Source organism: Dipodomys merriami, unplaced genomic scaffold (assembly GCF_024711535.1).
Source record: "Dipodomys merriami isolate MVZ:Mamm:240054 unplaced genomic scaffold, mDipMer1.0.p SCAF_201, whole genome shotgun sequence".
In the NCBI taxonomy this organism is placed as follows: Eukaryota; Metazoa; Chordata; class Mammalia; order Rodentia; family Heteromyidae; genus Dipodomys; species Dipodomys merriami.
This window is the reverse complement of record NW_027203394.1, coordinates 747,476-762,503: the sequence shown is the minus strand read 5'-3', so window position 1 is coordinate 762,503 and position 15,028 is coordinate 747,476. Positions and strand designations below refer to the sequence as shown.

Sequence of the window (15,028 nt, the reverse complement as noted above, 5' to 3'; positions counted from 1 at the left end):
CCCCAGTCCCGCGGCTGCGCGCGCACCCAGCCCCCCCCCCCAGGGTCTCGGCGGCTCCGCGGAGGGAGGCGATGGCGGCCCCTGCTGGCGCTGCGGCGCTCCTGCAGGCCGGGCCGGCCCACCCGCGTCCACCGCTCCCCCACCCCCGGGACCGGTGACCTCCGTCCCTCCCCTCCCCCCACCAGGGTGGCGGGGCGCGCGGGCCCCTCGGGAGCCGGCGGAGGCGGGCGGCGCGCGGGACGCGGCCACGCACAGGTAACGGCGGCGCCCGGCCCCGCCCGCCGCCCCGCGCCGCCCTCCGCCCCACCCACGATCCCCACCCACGATCGCAGCCGTGCGGGGGGCTGCGGGGGACCCCCGCCCCGCCCCGGGCGCACGGCCTCCACCCCAACCCCGCGCTGGCCCGACCCCGCGCCGCGGCCCGAAGAAGTCGGGGTGTCCGAGGGGGGCGGCCCGCGCCCTCCCACACCCCGTGCGCCCTCCCGCGCCCCGTGCGCCCTCCCGCGCCCTCCCGCACCCCGTGCGCCCTCCCGCGCCCCGTGCGCCCTCCCGCGCCCTCCCGCACCCCGTGTGCCCTCCCGCACCCCATGCGCCCTCCCGCGCCCTCCCGCACCCCGCGCCCTCCCGCACCCCATGCGCCCTCCCGCGCCCTCCCGCACCCCGCGCCCTCCCGCACCCCATGCGCCCTCCCGCGCCCTCCCGCGCCCCGTGCGCCCTCCCGCGCCCTCCCGCACCCCGTGTGCCCTCCCGCACCCCGTGCGCCCTCCCGCACCCCGTGCGCCCTCCCGCGCCCTCCCGCGCCCCGTGTGCCCTTCCGCACCCCGTGCGCCCTCCCGCACCCCGTGCGCCCTCCCGCACCCCGTGCGCCCTCCCGCACCCCGTGTGCCCTCCCGCACCCCGTGCGCCCTCCCGCACCCCGTATGTCCTCTCGTGCCCCGCGCTCTCCCGCACCGCGCGCCCTCCCGCGCCCCGTGCGCCCTTCCGTGCCCTCCCGCACCCCGTGCGCCCTCCCGCGCCCCGCGCCCTCCCGCGCCCCGCGCCCTCCCGCACCCCGCGCCCTCCCGCACCCCGCGCCCTCCCGCGCCCCGTGCGCCCTTCCGTGCCCACCGCACCCCGCGCCCCCCCGCGCCTCGTGCGCGCTCCGCGCCCCGCCGGCGACGCCCGTACCCCGCTCCCCGGCCGGGCGGCGCGCCCCAAAACTTTTCCATCTGGGAAACCCGACGTGCGCCCCGCGCCCCGCGCAGCCCGGGCCGGTCACCTTCGCACCGCGGGGGGCTCGGGGTGTGCTGGGGGGTCCGCCACCGCCGGGGCGCGGGGCCGGCGCGGCTCCACCCGCAGCCCCCCCCCCAGCCCGGCTCTTTTCTCCCCGCCCGCTCGGCCCCTCTCCCCCGCCCCCCCCCCCCCGGGGCCCCGGCCGCGGTCCTCCTTCGGGTCGGCGGCGTCGCCAGCCCGGGAGGCGGGGCGGCGGGGAGGGCGGGAGCGTCCGCCCCGCGCGATCCAGTCCGGGACTTGGCTCCGCCCGCGCCCGGCCTCTCCGGTGACAGAGGAGTCGGAGCGGCTCGGGGCGAGGCCGCACTCGCCGCCGCGCCGCGCCGTCCGCCCGTCCGCCCCACCGCCCGCCCGTCCGTCCGTCCGTCCGCACCGCCCGGGCGCGCGTGGCCGCGGCGCCGCACCCCCCCGCCCGCCCGGCCCGGAGCGCGGCGCCCGCACCGCCCGCGCCGCCCGCGATGAGCGCCTGAGCCGGCGCCGCGCCCGCAGCACGGGGCCCCCCGCGCGCGCCCATGGCCGCGGCCTGAGCCGTCCCGGGGCCCGCGGGGATGTGGACCCGGCGCGGCCGGGCCGGCGCCGCCCCGGGCAGGGGCGCCTGACGGGCCCCGCGCCCCGCCGCCCGCCCGCCGCAGCTCCGCTCCAGGTACGGCCGGGCCGGGCGGGACGGGGAGGGCGGCGGGGGCCCCGTCGGGGGCCGGGCCGGGGCGCCGGTCTTTTGTTGTCCGCCCGCCCCGGGGCTCCGGGAACTCGCGGCGGCCCGGCCCGGCCGGGCGCGGGGCTCCGGGCTTTGTCTGCTCGCTGTCCGGGCTCCGCGCGGCCCCGCCTCGGTCCGTCCGCGGGAGGGAAGGGGGCGGCGGGCGGGGAGGGTGGGGCCGGCCGGGGTCCCGCGGGGTCCCCGCGCCGCCCCGCCCGCGCCCCCCGCCTCGGCTCCGACCCTCCGCCGCCCCGCGGAGCCCCGGCCCCGGCGCCGGGTGCGGTTCGCGGGGACCCCGCAGCGCCCCCGCCCCGGCCCCGGTCCCCGGCTCCCCTCGGCTCCGACCCCGCAGCGCCCCCGCCCGGGCCCGACCCCCGCCCCGGCCCCCGGGACGCGCGCGGCCGCGGGGCCCCGAGCCCGGCAAAGTTTCTGCGATCGCCGGGAGCGCGGGCGCCGCCGCGGGGTCGGGGCCGGGGAAGCGGGGAGCCGGGGCCGGGGAAGCGGGGAGCCGGGGCCGGGGAAGCGGGGAGCCGGGGCCGGGGAAGCGGGGAGCCGGGGCCGGGGAAGCGGGGAGCCGGGGCCGGGGAAGCGGGGAGCCGGGGCGGCGGGGCGGGGACCGGGGAGCCGGGGCGGCGGGGCGGGGATCGGGGATCGGGGATGTCAGGATCGGGGATCGGGGATGTCAGGATCGGGGATCGGGATCGGGGCCGGGGAGCCGGGGAAGCGGGGTCGGGGCCGGGGAAGCGGGGCCGGGCCGGGGGAAGCGGGGTCGGGGCCGGGGGTCCCCGCGCAAGGTGCGCGCGCGGCCGGGGCGGAGGCCGGGCGGGGAGCGCAGCGCCCGGCGCACCCCGGGTTGGAGACCCAGCGGGTCCGGGGACGGCCGAACACACGGACACGCGCACACGGACACACGGACAGACACACAACTTTCTGGACTCTGATTGGAAAAGCCAACAAAGCCAGTGGCCGTGCCCGCGGTCCCCGGCCCCGGCCTCTCCATCCCCGGCCTCCCCGGCCCGGCCCCGCGGCGGCTCTGCCTCCCCGGCTGCGCGCCTGGCACCGGCTCCGCCACCCGCTGCTCCCATCGCTGGGGACAGCGCTGGGGGGCTGGGGTCCGGGGTCTGGGTCTGGGGTCTGGATCTGGATCTGGGGTCTGGGTCCCGGCCTGAAGTCTGCAGTCTGGGTCCGGGGTCTGGGTCTGGGGTCTGGGGTCTGGATCTGGGGTCTGGGTCCCGGCCTGAGGTCTGCAGGCTGGGTCTGGGGTCCGGGGTCTGGGGTCTGGGGTCTGGATCTGGATCTGGGGTCTGGGTCCCGGCCTGAGGTCTGCAGTCTGGGTCTGGGGTCCGGGGTCTGGGGTCTGGGGTCTGGATCTGGATCTGGGGTCTGGGTCCCGGCCTGAGGTCTGCAGGCTGGGTCTGGGGTCCTGGGTCTGGGGTCTGGGGTCTGGATCTGGGGTCTGGGTCCCGGCCTGAGGTCTGCAGTCTGGGGTCTAGGGTGTTGGTGTTTTTCATCTTTTAACTCAATCCCTTATGTGGTCCCCTGGGCCGGCACTGCCCCGGGTCCAAGGCTACCGCAGCCGGCTGCAGGGTGGGGTCACCAGCAACCCGCTCAGCCCACCCAGCCGGGGGTCACCACCAACCCAGCCGCCAAACACGGAGCCCTGGCTCCACCTATCAACCGAACTATCTGGTTTAAAAGAAAAGTATTGTGCCAGCCATGTGAATCTGGTTTACCAGCAGCCTTGTCTCCCGGATGACGTCCGTGTGAATCTGGGACATCTCCATCTACACACCACACACACACACACACACACACACACACACACACACACACACACACACACACTGCGTGTTTTTATTTTGATTCTAGACACTGGCCATCCCAGCTTCAAACAGAGAAGAGAATCTGATGGAAAGGCTTGATTTGGTGGTGTGAGCCTCTTCCGTTGTTTTCGTGTGTGTGTGTGTGTGTATGTGTGTGTGTGCAAACTCCTTATTCCCAGCGTCTGTGCAGTGGTTTAAAAGCTAGCTTTCAGAAAGGTGACAGGTTTCCCGACCAGGCAGGAGGGCTGAGCTAGAATCTTCAGCGTGTGCATTTTGGACAGCAGCATGGCAGTTGTTTGAACAGGTAAAAATTCCTAAGAGCCGGCTGGGTACCCCCAGGTAAATGTGCACACACACGTGAGCAGAGGGGGGGAGGTGTACGTGGCTCACGTGGCTGCGAGAAGAGCACGTGTGTGTGTGTGTGTGTGTGTGTGTGTGTGTGTGTGTGTGTTTCCTGCAGGTCTGTGTTTATTACAAAGAGGTATATTAACCGTGACTCCGAATACACACACACACACACAGCACACGCCCCCTGAGTTCTCTCAAAGTCTAGTGCATGCTTTTCCCATCCACGAAACAGGCTCTTCTCCTCTTGAGTGGGCACGTGACACTCCACTGGTGGAGGGGGTGTGTGGAATGGTAGGGATGGCTGCAGCCCAGTGGAAGACGTCCCCGTGAACAACGTGCATGTGCGGCCGGACCCAGACGCCAGTGTGTGAACAATGAATGAGTCACGGCACTCTCAGATTCGGTGGGGAGGGGGAGGTGGGGGGGGGCTCGAATCCGGAGGTAAATCCGGACAGAGGGCTCAGGCACCACACGCCAGTGCGCGGTGGGCGTCCTGCATTAACTCTTTGCAGACTGAACTCCAAAAGAGGGATGGCGATTAGGCCTAAAGTTTTTGTTTGTGTTTGAGGGAGGAGGTGACCGAGGAAGCCTGGTGTGCACAACCTGACTTAGGGAACTGTTCACAGCTTTGTACAAGTGCTTAACAAAAGAAGTCGGTGGGCTCAGCTGCGGCGGGGCCTGTCCTGCGTGTTTTTTGTGTGGACGCGTGCTTTAATGAGGCATTTGCCATTTGCTGCTTTGGTGTAGGGCCCTCCCCTCCCGCTCCCCCCCTCTCCTCCTCCTCCCCCCCAGTCACCTTCCCCTCCAGGCTTAGAGACCCGTTGATGGCCACCTTTCTCCCTGGGGGTGGATGTCCCTACCTTGTTTACTCCAGAGTTCCTGGCGGGTGGGGGCGGCTACCTTTTGGAGTGCTGTGGGGGGGAGGTGAATTATTCTTGGGGTGTTCCGTGGTCTCCCCCACTCAGGCCAGGACCCCTTCCCGGACTCTCTTGGGGGAGGAGTGCCCTGGAGCCATCTTATCTCTGAGATAGCTCTCTTTCCCCCAGCGCGCCGGCCTTTTCTCCTCTGCCTTAAAATGTGCTGCAAAGAGCCAGCCGAGCTATTTTCTCTGCTGGCAACCGCATGGCCTCGTGGGGGTTTGGTGAGGTAGAGGAGGGAGGGAGGCATTTAATCCCTTTGAAATGGGCAAATAAGATGTCATGCCCACAAACCTCCAGGGGCAGGGAGGGAGGGAGGGAGGGAGGAGGGAGGAAGGGAGGGAGGGCGCGGGACTGATGAGGGAATAGTCCTCACCCAAGGGGCCGGGCCCTGTGAGCCAGATGGGCGCTGGCAATGTGAACATCACGGTGCTAATGACACTAACTGGGGGTTCAGCCCCTACTCCTCCAGACCCCACAAATAGCCGGTGCTACCCCGGAGAGACAGCTCCTCAGGGACCTAATGGCTACGTCACACTTGACACGTTCATGCCGTAACCTTAGCTAGAGAAGCTAGAGAGGCTAGATGTAAGGATCAAATTTCAACGTTGGCCTGGGCAGCAGGGAAGTCTTATTTCCAATTAACCAGCAAAAAGCTGGGAGTGGAGCTGCTGGCTCAAGTGGTTGAGCACCAGCCTCGAGTGAACAAAAGCTAAGGGACAACGTGCAGGCCCTGAGTTCAAGCCCCGGTACTGGCACACGCACAAACACACACAGACGCACAATCACAGGATGGAGATTTTTATGCTATGTAAAAGCAGGCGTGGTGCTGTGGGTCTGCCTTTCTATAAGAAGTGATTTGCAGAGTGGAGAAAGAGGGAAGCTTCTAGCACAGGGGTCTTTATTCCCCTGTCCGCCCTGGCTTGCCTGGGTGGTGTGGTCATCAGATGAACTCTGCATGCGTGACCGCCCGTGTGTTTGCGTGGGTGCCTTGTCCCTTTGTGCGCAGACAGGAGATCTCGTGCGCCGAACCAGAACCGCGATGCCCCTGGATGCCGCTGGGCTGTTGGCCTGTGGGAGCCTGTCCGTTCCCGCCCCCTCCTCCCCTCACATCTGTCACATACAACTGAGTTGTGTGACATCAACGTGCCAAAAGACACGGAGCTCTGAGGACAGCCGGCCTTCCTGGGCCCTGAGCTTTTGACTCCGGTCCCATTTGTTCTGTGTGCTAACCCTTGAGCTTGCGTGTTAGTTCGCAGTTGGCAACAGTTGGTTTAAAAAAACAAAGTGCATGGTCCTTGAGGGCAGTGTGGAATGCCCAGGAGCCCATTTGCCGGCCCTGTGCCTAGGTGGTACGCAGCCGAAGAACGCACTGTTGAGAATCCCCAGCCTGGAGCCAGTGAGAGACCTTCCCACCCGCCCCTGACGCTGCTTTCGTTTAAATAAGTTCGATGAATGCTCACTTATGGGTTTTTTTTTCCCCTCACCTGGTGTGAGGAGAAGAGTTTGAAACCACCAGTGAGACTCAGAGTCAGGAAAAATGGAGAATGTGCCCAGGGAGAGTCGGGGACCCGCGCTCCCTCCCGCCCAGGCCCTGACCTGCACCAGAGCACAGGCAGGGCTCTGTGGGCCTAGATTTTCAGCATCCATGGCGTGGAGGTCAAAAATGTCACCACGTCCTCACGTGTACTGGGAATGCGCGCTGCGGGTGGGGCCTGGGTCCAAGGCTGGGAAAGGGAAGGTGGGCAGAGCAGAGCAGGGGTGACCTTCAGTCTGGCCAGGTCGTGGGAATGGCGCTCAGCCAGCCGTTATTTAAGAACTAGAAGAGCTGTGGCCCGAATACCTTACGGGATCCCGTAGGTGGGTGGACAGGTGGAGCACTGGAGTCCAGGCTTGGTCTTTGTGATGGGAGGGCGGGGTGAGGCAGGTTTTGTGGTGCACCTCCAATACTCTTGGGTTCGTTCATCTCTTTGGACTTTTTCCCACCATTTACCTGTAACAGGTATGACTTTGTTCCATATGTCCCCTGCCTCAGTTTCCTTCACAAATGTTGAGTGTGATCATATGTGTGAGTGTGTGTGTGTGTGTGTGTGTGTGCCGGTCCTGGGGCTTGAACTCAGGGCCTGAGTATCTAGAATGACAAGAGAAGAATAAATCTGATCCCAAGTGCTCATTGAATACAAAGTGTGCCTTTTATTTGGGAAACTTCAGTTGCCATGGGAAATCCGGACAGCGCTTTGGTGGTTGTTTTTTTTGGGGGGGGGGTGGAGGGAGAGGGTGGAGCACGCAAAAGGAAACGGTGTGAGCGGGTCCTGTGCCCAGGGGTTAGGATGGAAACAGCTGTTGCACCAGGGCGGCCAGCGTGGAAGTGTGTGAAGAGGTCACGTGCGGGGAACGGGAGGGGCAGCCTTCTTCTCCCCCCTCCTTCCTCCCCCCCTCCAACTGTGGAAGTTGGGGTATCACACCCAGAACGTGGACGGAGGAAAACCAACCAAACACAGTGCAGATACAACAGTAGCAAGCAGCCGGACGGGCAGTGCTAAACCGGAGCCCAAGGGTGGATTTAAGAAAGCACTATCTAGCCGGGCTCTGGTGGCTCACGCCTGTCATCCTAGCTACTCAGGAGGCTGAGATGTGAGGATCGAGGTTCAAAGCCAGCCCAGGCAGGAAGAAAGTCTGTGAGATGCTGATCTCCCATGAACCACCAGAAAACCGGAAGTGGCGCTGTGGCTCAGGTGGTAGAGCGCTCGCCTTGAGCTGAAGAGCTGAGGGACAGCATCAGCGGGTGACTCAAAGGGCAGGGTCCTTCCAATGGGCCATGGTAATGGTCGCTGTCCCAGAATCCTCAGCAAGTCTTTACACCTAAGTACTGCCTTTAGACCCAGATTGTTCCTCACGGTCAGGTTCATGCCGGTGGCCAGCTGGCTGCCCCACTGATCACTGCCGCCGGGAGTAAATGTGTTGCAGGGCCTTTGTGCCTATTAAGACCATCGGGAGGAGAACCTCAAAGCTGGTGCCGAGCCTTCAGCCAGGACTGGACAGGACAGGACTGGACGGGACAGCACTGGACGGGACAGGGCCTGGCACAAATCCCAGGAAAGCAGGCGCCGGGGAAAGGGACAGTTGGGGAAACTGAGAACACGCGCGTTAGGGTGGCCGGGTGGGTGGCTCACACTTGTGAACGTTAGCTGCTCAGGAGGCTGAGATCTGAGAGTCGGGGTTCAAAGCCAGCCCAGGCAGGAAAGCCTGTGAGACTCTTACGTCCCGTGAACACCAGAAAGCCAGAAGTGGAGCTGCGGCTCAAGTGGTAGAGCGCTAGGCTTGATTGAAAAGCATGAAGTGAGAGTTTGAGGCCCAAGTTCAAGTTCCAGTACCAGCCCAGTGTGTGTGTGTGTGCACACATATACATACATGTAGAGGTGCACTGTGCATACACATTTGTCTATACATACATGAGTGTGCATGTGTGCAAATGCACACACATACATGTATGTATGCACTGTATGTGTACACGTTCACACATATACACATTGTGTGCATGTTTATATGTGTATATATACACATATGTGTATATGTGCATATATTCACATATACGTATGTATGAGTGTACATATTTATATGTACATATGTGTGTGATTTTGTGCACATTTACATATACCTATGTATGTGTACACATATACCTGTGCATGTATATACATATTTATATAATACACATGGATGTGTACACACATGTATATATGAACATATACATGTATATATGCACACATATTTGTAATATATACATGTGTGTACACACTGATTATGCACACATATGTGTGTACACATTTATGTATACATGCATGCATGTGTACATATATGTCTATCTGTTATTGCATATCTATGTGTACACATTTGTGTGTACATATATGCATATGCGGATTTGCATATACATATATGTGTACTTTTTGCATATACACATGCATGTATATGTGTGTATACACATTTTTATATATGTATATACATGTGCATATCTGCATGCATCCTTGTGTGTTCATGTGTATGCACACCTTTATATACAAACATGTATATATGTACATTGATGTAAACATGTTGCGTGTGCATACCTATACACTGTGTACACGTGTTTGTGTGTGCATGTTTTATGTCCCTTACTGATGACTATGATGTGTGTACACGTGTTTGTGTGTGCATGTTTTATGTCCCTTACTGATGACTATGATGCGTGTACACGTGTTTGTGTGTGCATGTTTTATGTCCCTTACTGATGACTATTATGCGGAGGATTCAGACGGGAGTCTTGTGTGATGGGTTTTTTCTCGTCTCCTGTCCCTGGACGGCACCCGTACCTTTGAACTCATATCTCGGGGTGTCCCGTGGCACCTCTCTCCCCAGAGTCTGCTTGAGAAAGGAAATGTCTGGAGTACGGAATGAGCTGGTGACTGGAGGCCTGGAGGTGGAAATGTTTTGTGGGAGCTTTACATCCTGCAAGACACGTTCCCTTCCCTCCCCCTCCCCCCGGCCCCCGAACTACACACACTCATGTTCATTCACATATTTGGGGTTCTGAGAGCATTTGTTGCTAGGCCTCGGGCCCCCAGGGTGCAGGGCCCTTCCCCGGCCCTCCCTGCCCGGCGAGTGTGGCAGGAAAGCCAGGGCGGGCCGCGTGGGGCCAGCTCCTGCCAGATGCAAAGATGCTCACTAATGGCCTCCAAGCTGGATGGAGGGCTAATCCCGCTCGCCTCCCGAGTCCTGGCCTGCCAGGCGCTGTCACGAGACCACCGTCATCTATTAATCATGGAGGCTGCTTTCTTATGCCGTTGCCATAGCTGCGGGGCCTGGGAGAGGGCCGCAGTCTTGGGAAGGTTGGAAGCTGTTCCTGGGGCTCCCTGGGCTGGCGGCTGCCTGCGCGTCGGTGCTCTGCCAGAGTTGAAAACCACTTCTCCTGTAATTCAGGCCGAGATGAAAAGAGCCAACCTGGAGCGCGTCTCCCTGGGCCTCGTTACCCGCACATCCAGCTGCTATTTACTCCAGGACTTGCTGCTCGCCCTGTCTTACGGGGGGCCGTGGGAGGGGGGAGAAATAATTTACAGTCCTAGGAGCTGATGGGACTTCTTTTCATCTTTCCACCGGAAAGCAGGAGGGGCGCGAGCACTGGATGAGGAGCGATTTATGTGTCAACGCGCAGGTGGATGGGACCGTGGCGGCCTGGCTCAGAGCCTCCGCCTCCCCATTTGGTGCTGACCCGGCGATCAGCAGGGTGATGTTGGGTGGAGCCAGTGTTTGTTTGGAGGCTCCGTAAACATTTAGAGATTCCACTGGGCTTAATCTTCAGGGTTTGTTTTGTTGCATTACGGAAGATCTAGAGGCCATCTTACTGTGTGTTCCCACAAGAAGAGGGCACTGGTAGATTTGGGGGGGTCTAAGGACAGTGTCAGCTTTGGAAAACGAGTACTTTTCGTTCCTTTAGCCTTTTTACTGTTTTGCTCTCGTGTGTGTGTGTGTGTGTGTGTGTGTGTGTGTGTGTGTGTGTGTGTGTGTGTGTGTCTTCCCAAAGGTTTTGGCTTGAGGGCCGATAAGGAAACGTTTCCAGTTGTGTACACGTTATGTACACACACGCTTTGGGGTGTGAGGCGTGGAAGGGAGGGTGTCCGTGCGTGGGGGGGAGCGGGGGGTTCCATGGGCCCCTGTTAGAAACGCCACCTGGTCACAAATGCTGGCTTCCCCTAACACTTGAACACAATCCCGCTTCCTCCAGAGATTAAGACCCCGAGACAGGACAGAAGCCAGCAGTGTAGAACTCGGGATGCCCCAAGACATCACGAGAAAGAAAGGAAAGAGAGAAGCCAGCCCAGGGAGATGCTGAAGAGGCACACGGCCCTCGCTCATTACAAATGGGACTCATCTAGAAAATGAGCCGCTTAGAAAAGCCAACGACAACTAGGAAATGACTAGTGTTCATGTTCAAAGGCAGCTGCAAAGCCGGCTTACGCTGCCCAGCTCCGGCTGGCCAGAAGTTTTGTGGGAGCTCAATGTGTGTTTTCGCCACCCGTGTGGCCTAGGAGTCGGGGTTCTTCCCCCCCCAACCACACGGGAGGGCGGGTTTGGGGGGTCAGTAAATGAAAAAAGGATGCCGTGGACTGAAATAGCTCCTTCACCCGGCTTCTGGCCGCTGGCCGGAGTTCTTGCTGGGGAAACACGTCCAAGTGTCATAGCAGGTTTGGCTTACCCATAGGCTGTAATTATCTCCCAACTCTTACACACACACACACACACACACACACACACACACACACACTCCCTCCTAAAGCTCCCAGAAGCCACAAAAAAACCCACGCCTTTGTAAATCCAGAATTACAGACCTCTGACAGGAAAATGATCCTGCTCTTGCTTTGTGGTGTTCTTCAAGTTCCTTGTTAGAAAGGAATAAAGAAGACAGGAAGTAGACAAAGAGTAAAGCTCTGGTTTTGTGTTTATTTTGGTGGGGTGGGGCGGGGAGTGGTTGGGTTGGATGTAGCATCAAACGTAGTATTTAGAAAAAGATGTACTATGCCTTCTGTGTAGATGTCTGTCAAATGCAAGGTGTGAGTGTGTGTGTGTGTGTGTGTGTGTGTGCGTGCGCACGCACCAGTCCTAGGGCTTGAACTCAGAACCTGGATGGTGTCCCTGAGCTTTGTTGTTGTTGTTGCTCGAGGTTGGCACTCTACTACTTGAGCCACAGCTCCACTTCTGGCTGTTGATTAATAGGAGGAAAGAGGTTCACAGACTTGCCTGCCGGCGCCGGCCTCTGTGCTGTTAGTTGCTGTTGCTGTGATTAGCATTCATTAGTGTGTTCAGTGTACACACGTTCACAGCGTGTCCCTGCGTAGACCCCCTCACCCCTTCCTAAAACAAATGTTCCCAGGTTTCATTGTCTTATCTTCAGGCAGACAAACCGCTTTGGGCCAGATCTGTCTACACTACACCGTAGATTTTTAAGTGATGCTAACGAGTGGTTTCTGATGGTGTGTGCACACGCGTGTGTGCGTGCATGTGTATTCTTCCAAGGTCTCAATGCCCAGGTGTTTAGACGGAGCCTGCTCAGGCATCAAGGACACGAACCTTCCATTGTCTGCTCACGCCAGGCTCTTGTTACCATGAGAAGTGGGGTCCTGTCCCCTGTCCCCTGTCTGTCCTTTGCTAAGACTCCCATCAAGAGTAAGGTGAGGGAAAGCTGACGCGGACCCGAATCTGTAAAGCCTATCGGAATTTCGGTTGCCACTGGTTCACAGGGGTATTTGCACGCGGCCTCCATTTTCCCAGGTAAAACCAGGCTGCGGGCTCCGGGCGGGAGACCAGCGGCCTTCACCCACACATGGAAATAGGGGCATGGGGCTGCCTTAGGTCGGAAGTAACTTTTGCTGTTCCTGGAGTTTCAGAACCGATAGCGGGAAGCGTAATTGTAAATGTTAATGCGCTATTTACATTCAACTTTTAAGTAGGGAGTCGCATAAAAGTTAGATCTAATATATAAATGCCAACTTATGAATTAAATTTCTGTGCGAACAATCATTCTGCCGCTTATACGAAGCCTTAATAGCATAGAACCCATCTAGTTTAGCATAATTTGTGCTTATGAATTATAAATGCTTAGCTTTTACAATTAGACTTACCCATCTGTAGGCATCCTAATGAGAAATTACTAAAGTTGAATTGATTTGTAATATTTTTCTATACTCTGTTGTGGGTAGTGATGATCGAGAGCAGTTTTCAGCGCGATCTCTTACTAATGCAATATCCCTGGCTCTATTGTAATAGAAATAAAGCCCAAGTTTGCCGAGAGAAGAGCTGTTCACACTAGAAAGAGGGCAGACAGTACGGGGAAATGTTTTCTAGTAAAAAGAAAAATCAGCTTTATAAACGATGTGTACGACGAGCGGAGAATAGCAGAATAATAAAATAATTCAGCAAGTGTACGGGACGCGGTGGTTCACCCCTGTAGCAGTCAGAAGGCCGAGGCTTGGAGGATTGTGGTTCAGAGTCAGCTAGGGGGGGAAAACATCTGCAAGACTCCAGGTCTACCAGCCAGCAAAAAGCCTGACTGGAGGCGTGGCTCTGGGTGGTAGAGCACCAGCCAGGAGCCAGAAAACTGAGCAAAACTGTTAGGCCTTGAGTTCGAGCCTTGGTGCCAGTGTGTGAGCCTGTGTGGACAGTCACACACAAGCATGCGCATGCGCGTGCCGCACACACACAATCAACTTTTATCTGCAAGGTGTTTCCTCTGATGTGCGGCGAGGGGAAGCGGAGCTTGCTGGACGTGCTGATTAATGAACTCTCCGGGGATCTCAGAGGGCGTAGCTTTAAGGTCACTTTTGCTGTGAAACCAGTGAACACTGCCTGAAAACATCCGCTTCCCAGGAAGGGCCACATGGCTGCCCCTGCCTCCTCCAGAGCTTCAGCCCTGCGCCCCCCCACCCCCCACTGTGCCAGGTGTGTGGACACATGCAGCGTGGAAAACCTGAGCGTGAGCTCACACCTCCTGTGTTGTTATCACTGAGATGCAGCGTCTTCTGAGAGGGGCCAGGGCAGGGTCCCCACTCTCCCTGGACTCTTTGCTCCGGTGTGTCATGTAATGTTTGTGCCGTGCTTAGTGAACGAAGCCCCTCAGCCCGAGACCCAGACACGGGGCCGTCCCAGCCTCCCACAAGCTGAGGATCGCGGTTCAAAGCCAGCCCGGGCAGGAAAGTCCGTGAGACTCTGATCTCCCATGAACCACCAGAAAACCAGAAGTGGCGCTGTAGCTCAAGTGGTAGAGCGCTCGCCTTGTGCTGAAGAGCTGAGGGACAGCGCCCAGGCCCAGAGTTCAAGCCCCATGACCGACAACAACAAAAAATGCTGAACCAGACGCTTGGGCAGGACTGTGCTTAGCTGGGTGACATATGTGACCTGCTTCTTGAAGACACGCATGTGTTTCCAGGGGGAGCAGACGTGGCCCGTGTGGGCCGCGTGTGGGGACGCTTCCTGCTTCCCTCCCTCCCGGTGTCCTCCCACCCCCATTCTCTGAGGAGTCTCTCACTAGCTCTGCAGTGCAGACCCTGAGCACCGTGTCTGGGACCTCCTGATTCATCCCAGGCCTACTGTCGGGCCTTGAACCCGTGTTCTCCCAAGTAGCACGGCTGTGTGTCAGCTCAGCGGCCGGCCTGGTCTCAGAGGTGAGGCTGCTGAGCGGGTCAGGGAGGAGCAGCCCTGTCCAGTGGGGAGCCCACCCCAGGGCTTCCTGGAGGAGGCGGCGGCCTTTGAGCCCTGCTAAAGCCTGAGTGTGGTTGGCGCAGGAGGAGAAGCGGTCCTGCAGAAGGCAGGGGTGAGCCAGAGGACAGAACGGGGGAGGCTGGCCGGTGGAGGCCGGCCCCGCCGACGGAGGCCGGGCCCCGCTCTGTAGACAGCTGGAGGTCGGCAGCCAGAGGATGAATGGTGAATGATGAGGTTGGGTTTAGACGTATGAATCTGCTAAGGCCGAAAGCAAGAAGAGGGGCCAGATGCCGCCTCGCTCGGCCCACGGACAGAGGTGAGGAGCAGAAGTAACACTCAGCCACTGTGGCTGCCGTCTGGGGAGCGACGTGGGTCACGTGTGTGAGCGTGAGGGACGAGGCCAAAGGCCGGGCTACCTTGCTTTCTTGTGTCCCCCCCCCCCAAAACAAGGGCTGAAGGACTTCAGACTAAGGAGGTTTAAACGTCCACTTCTGGTCCAGCACTGGGGAGACTTCATGCCGTAATACCAGGGCACCCACAAAAACACAGCCTCACCACCGACACTACATTGGACGTGAACTGTACAGCTTGTGGGTGGGGACCGGGGATGGGGGTGGGGAAGGGATGATGTTGTCCAAAAAGAAACGGGTTCTTTACCCGACTTATGTAACTGTAACTCTTCTGTCCATCACCTCTATAAGAACTTTTTTTTTTGGTCGGTTTTGGGACTTGAACTCAGGGCCTGGGCGCTG

General features: G+C 59.9%; 2 protein-coding genes across 2 annotated transcripts in view; both read left to right on the top strand.

The window, feature by feature from the left end:
- The first annotated feature begins 679 nt into the window (after positions 1-679).
- On the top strand, positions 680-5,609 carry LOC138833178 (collagen alpha-1(III) chain-like). Its single transcript, XM_070031541.1, has 2 exons — positions 680-2,757; positions 5,537-5,609. Exons 1-2 carry the CDS (start codon positions 680-682, stop codon positions 5,607-5,609), a joined length of 2,151 nt encoding a protein of 716 aa, XP_069887642.1.
- Positions 1,816-15,028, top strand: part of Sema6a (semaphorin 6A) — a 99,351-nt gene continuing 86,138 nt past the window's right edge. Inside the window, exon 1 of the mRNA XM_070031526.1 lies at positions 1,816-1,912. The gene's annotated coding sequence lies outside the window, so the exon portion shown is untranslated. The remainder of the gene's footprint in view (positions 1,913-15,028) is intronic.

What these genes read in the sequence shown, in the direction of transcription:
- LOC138833178 (XM_070031541.1), top strand. Translation starts at nt 680, where the DNA reads ATGCGCCCTCCCGCGCCCTCCCGCGCCCCGTGCGCCCTCCCGCGCCCT. An exon ending in GCCGGGGGTCCCCGCGCAAG is followed by an intron (nt 2,758 to 5,536) that starts GTGCGCGCGCGG and finishes CCCCACAAATAG; the next exon opens with CCGGTGCTACCCCGGAGAGA.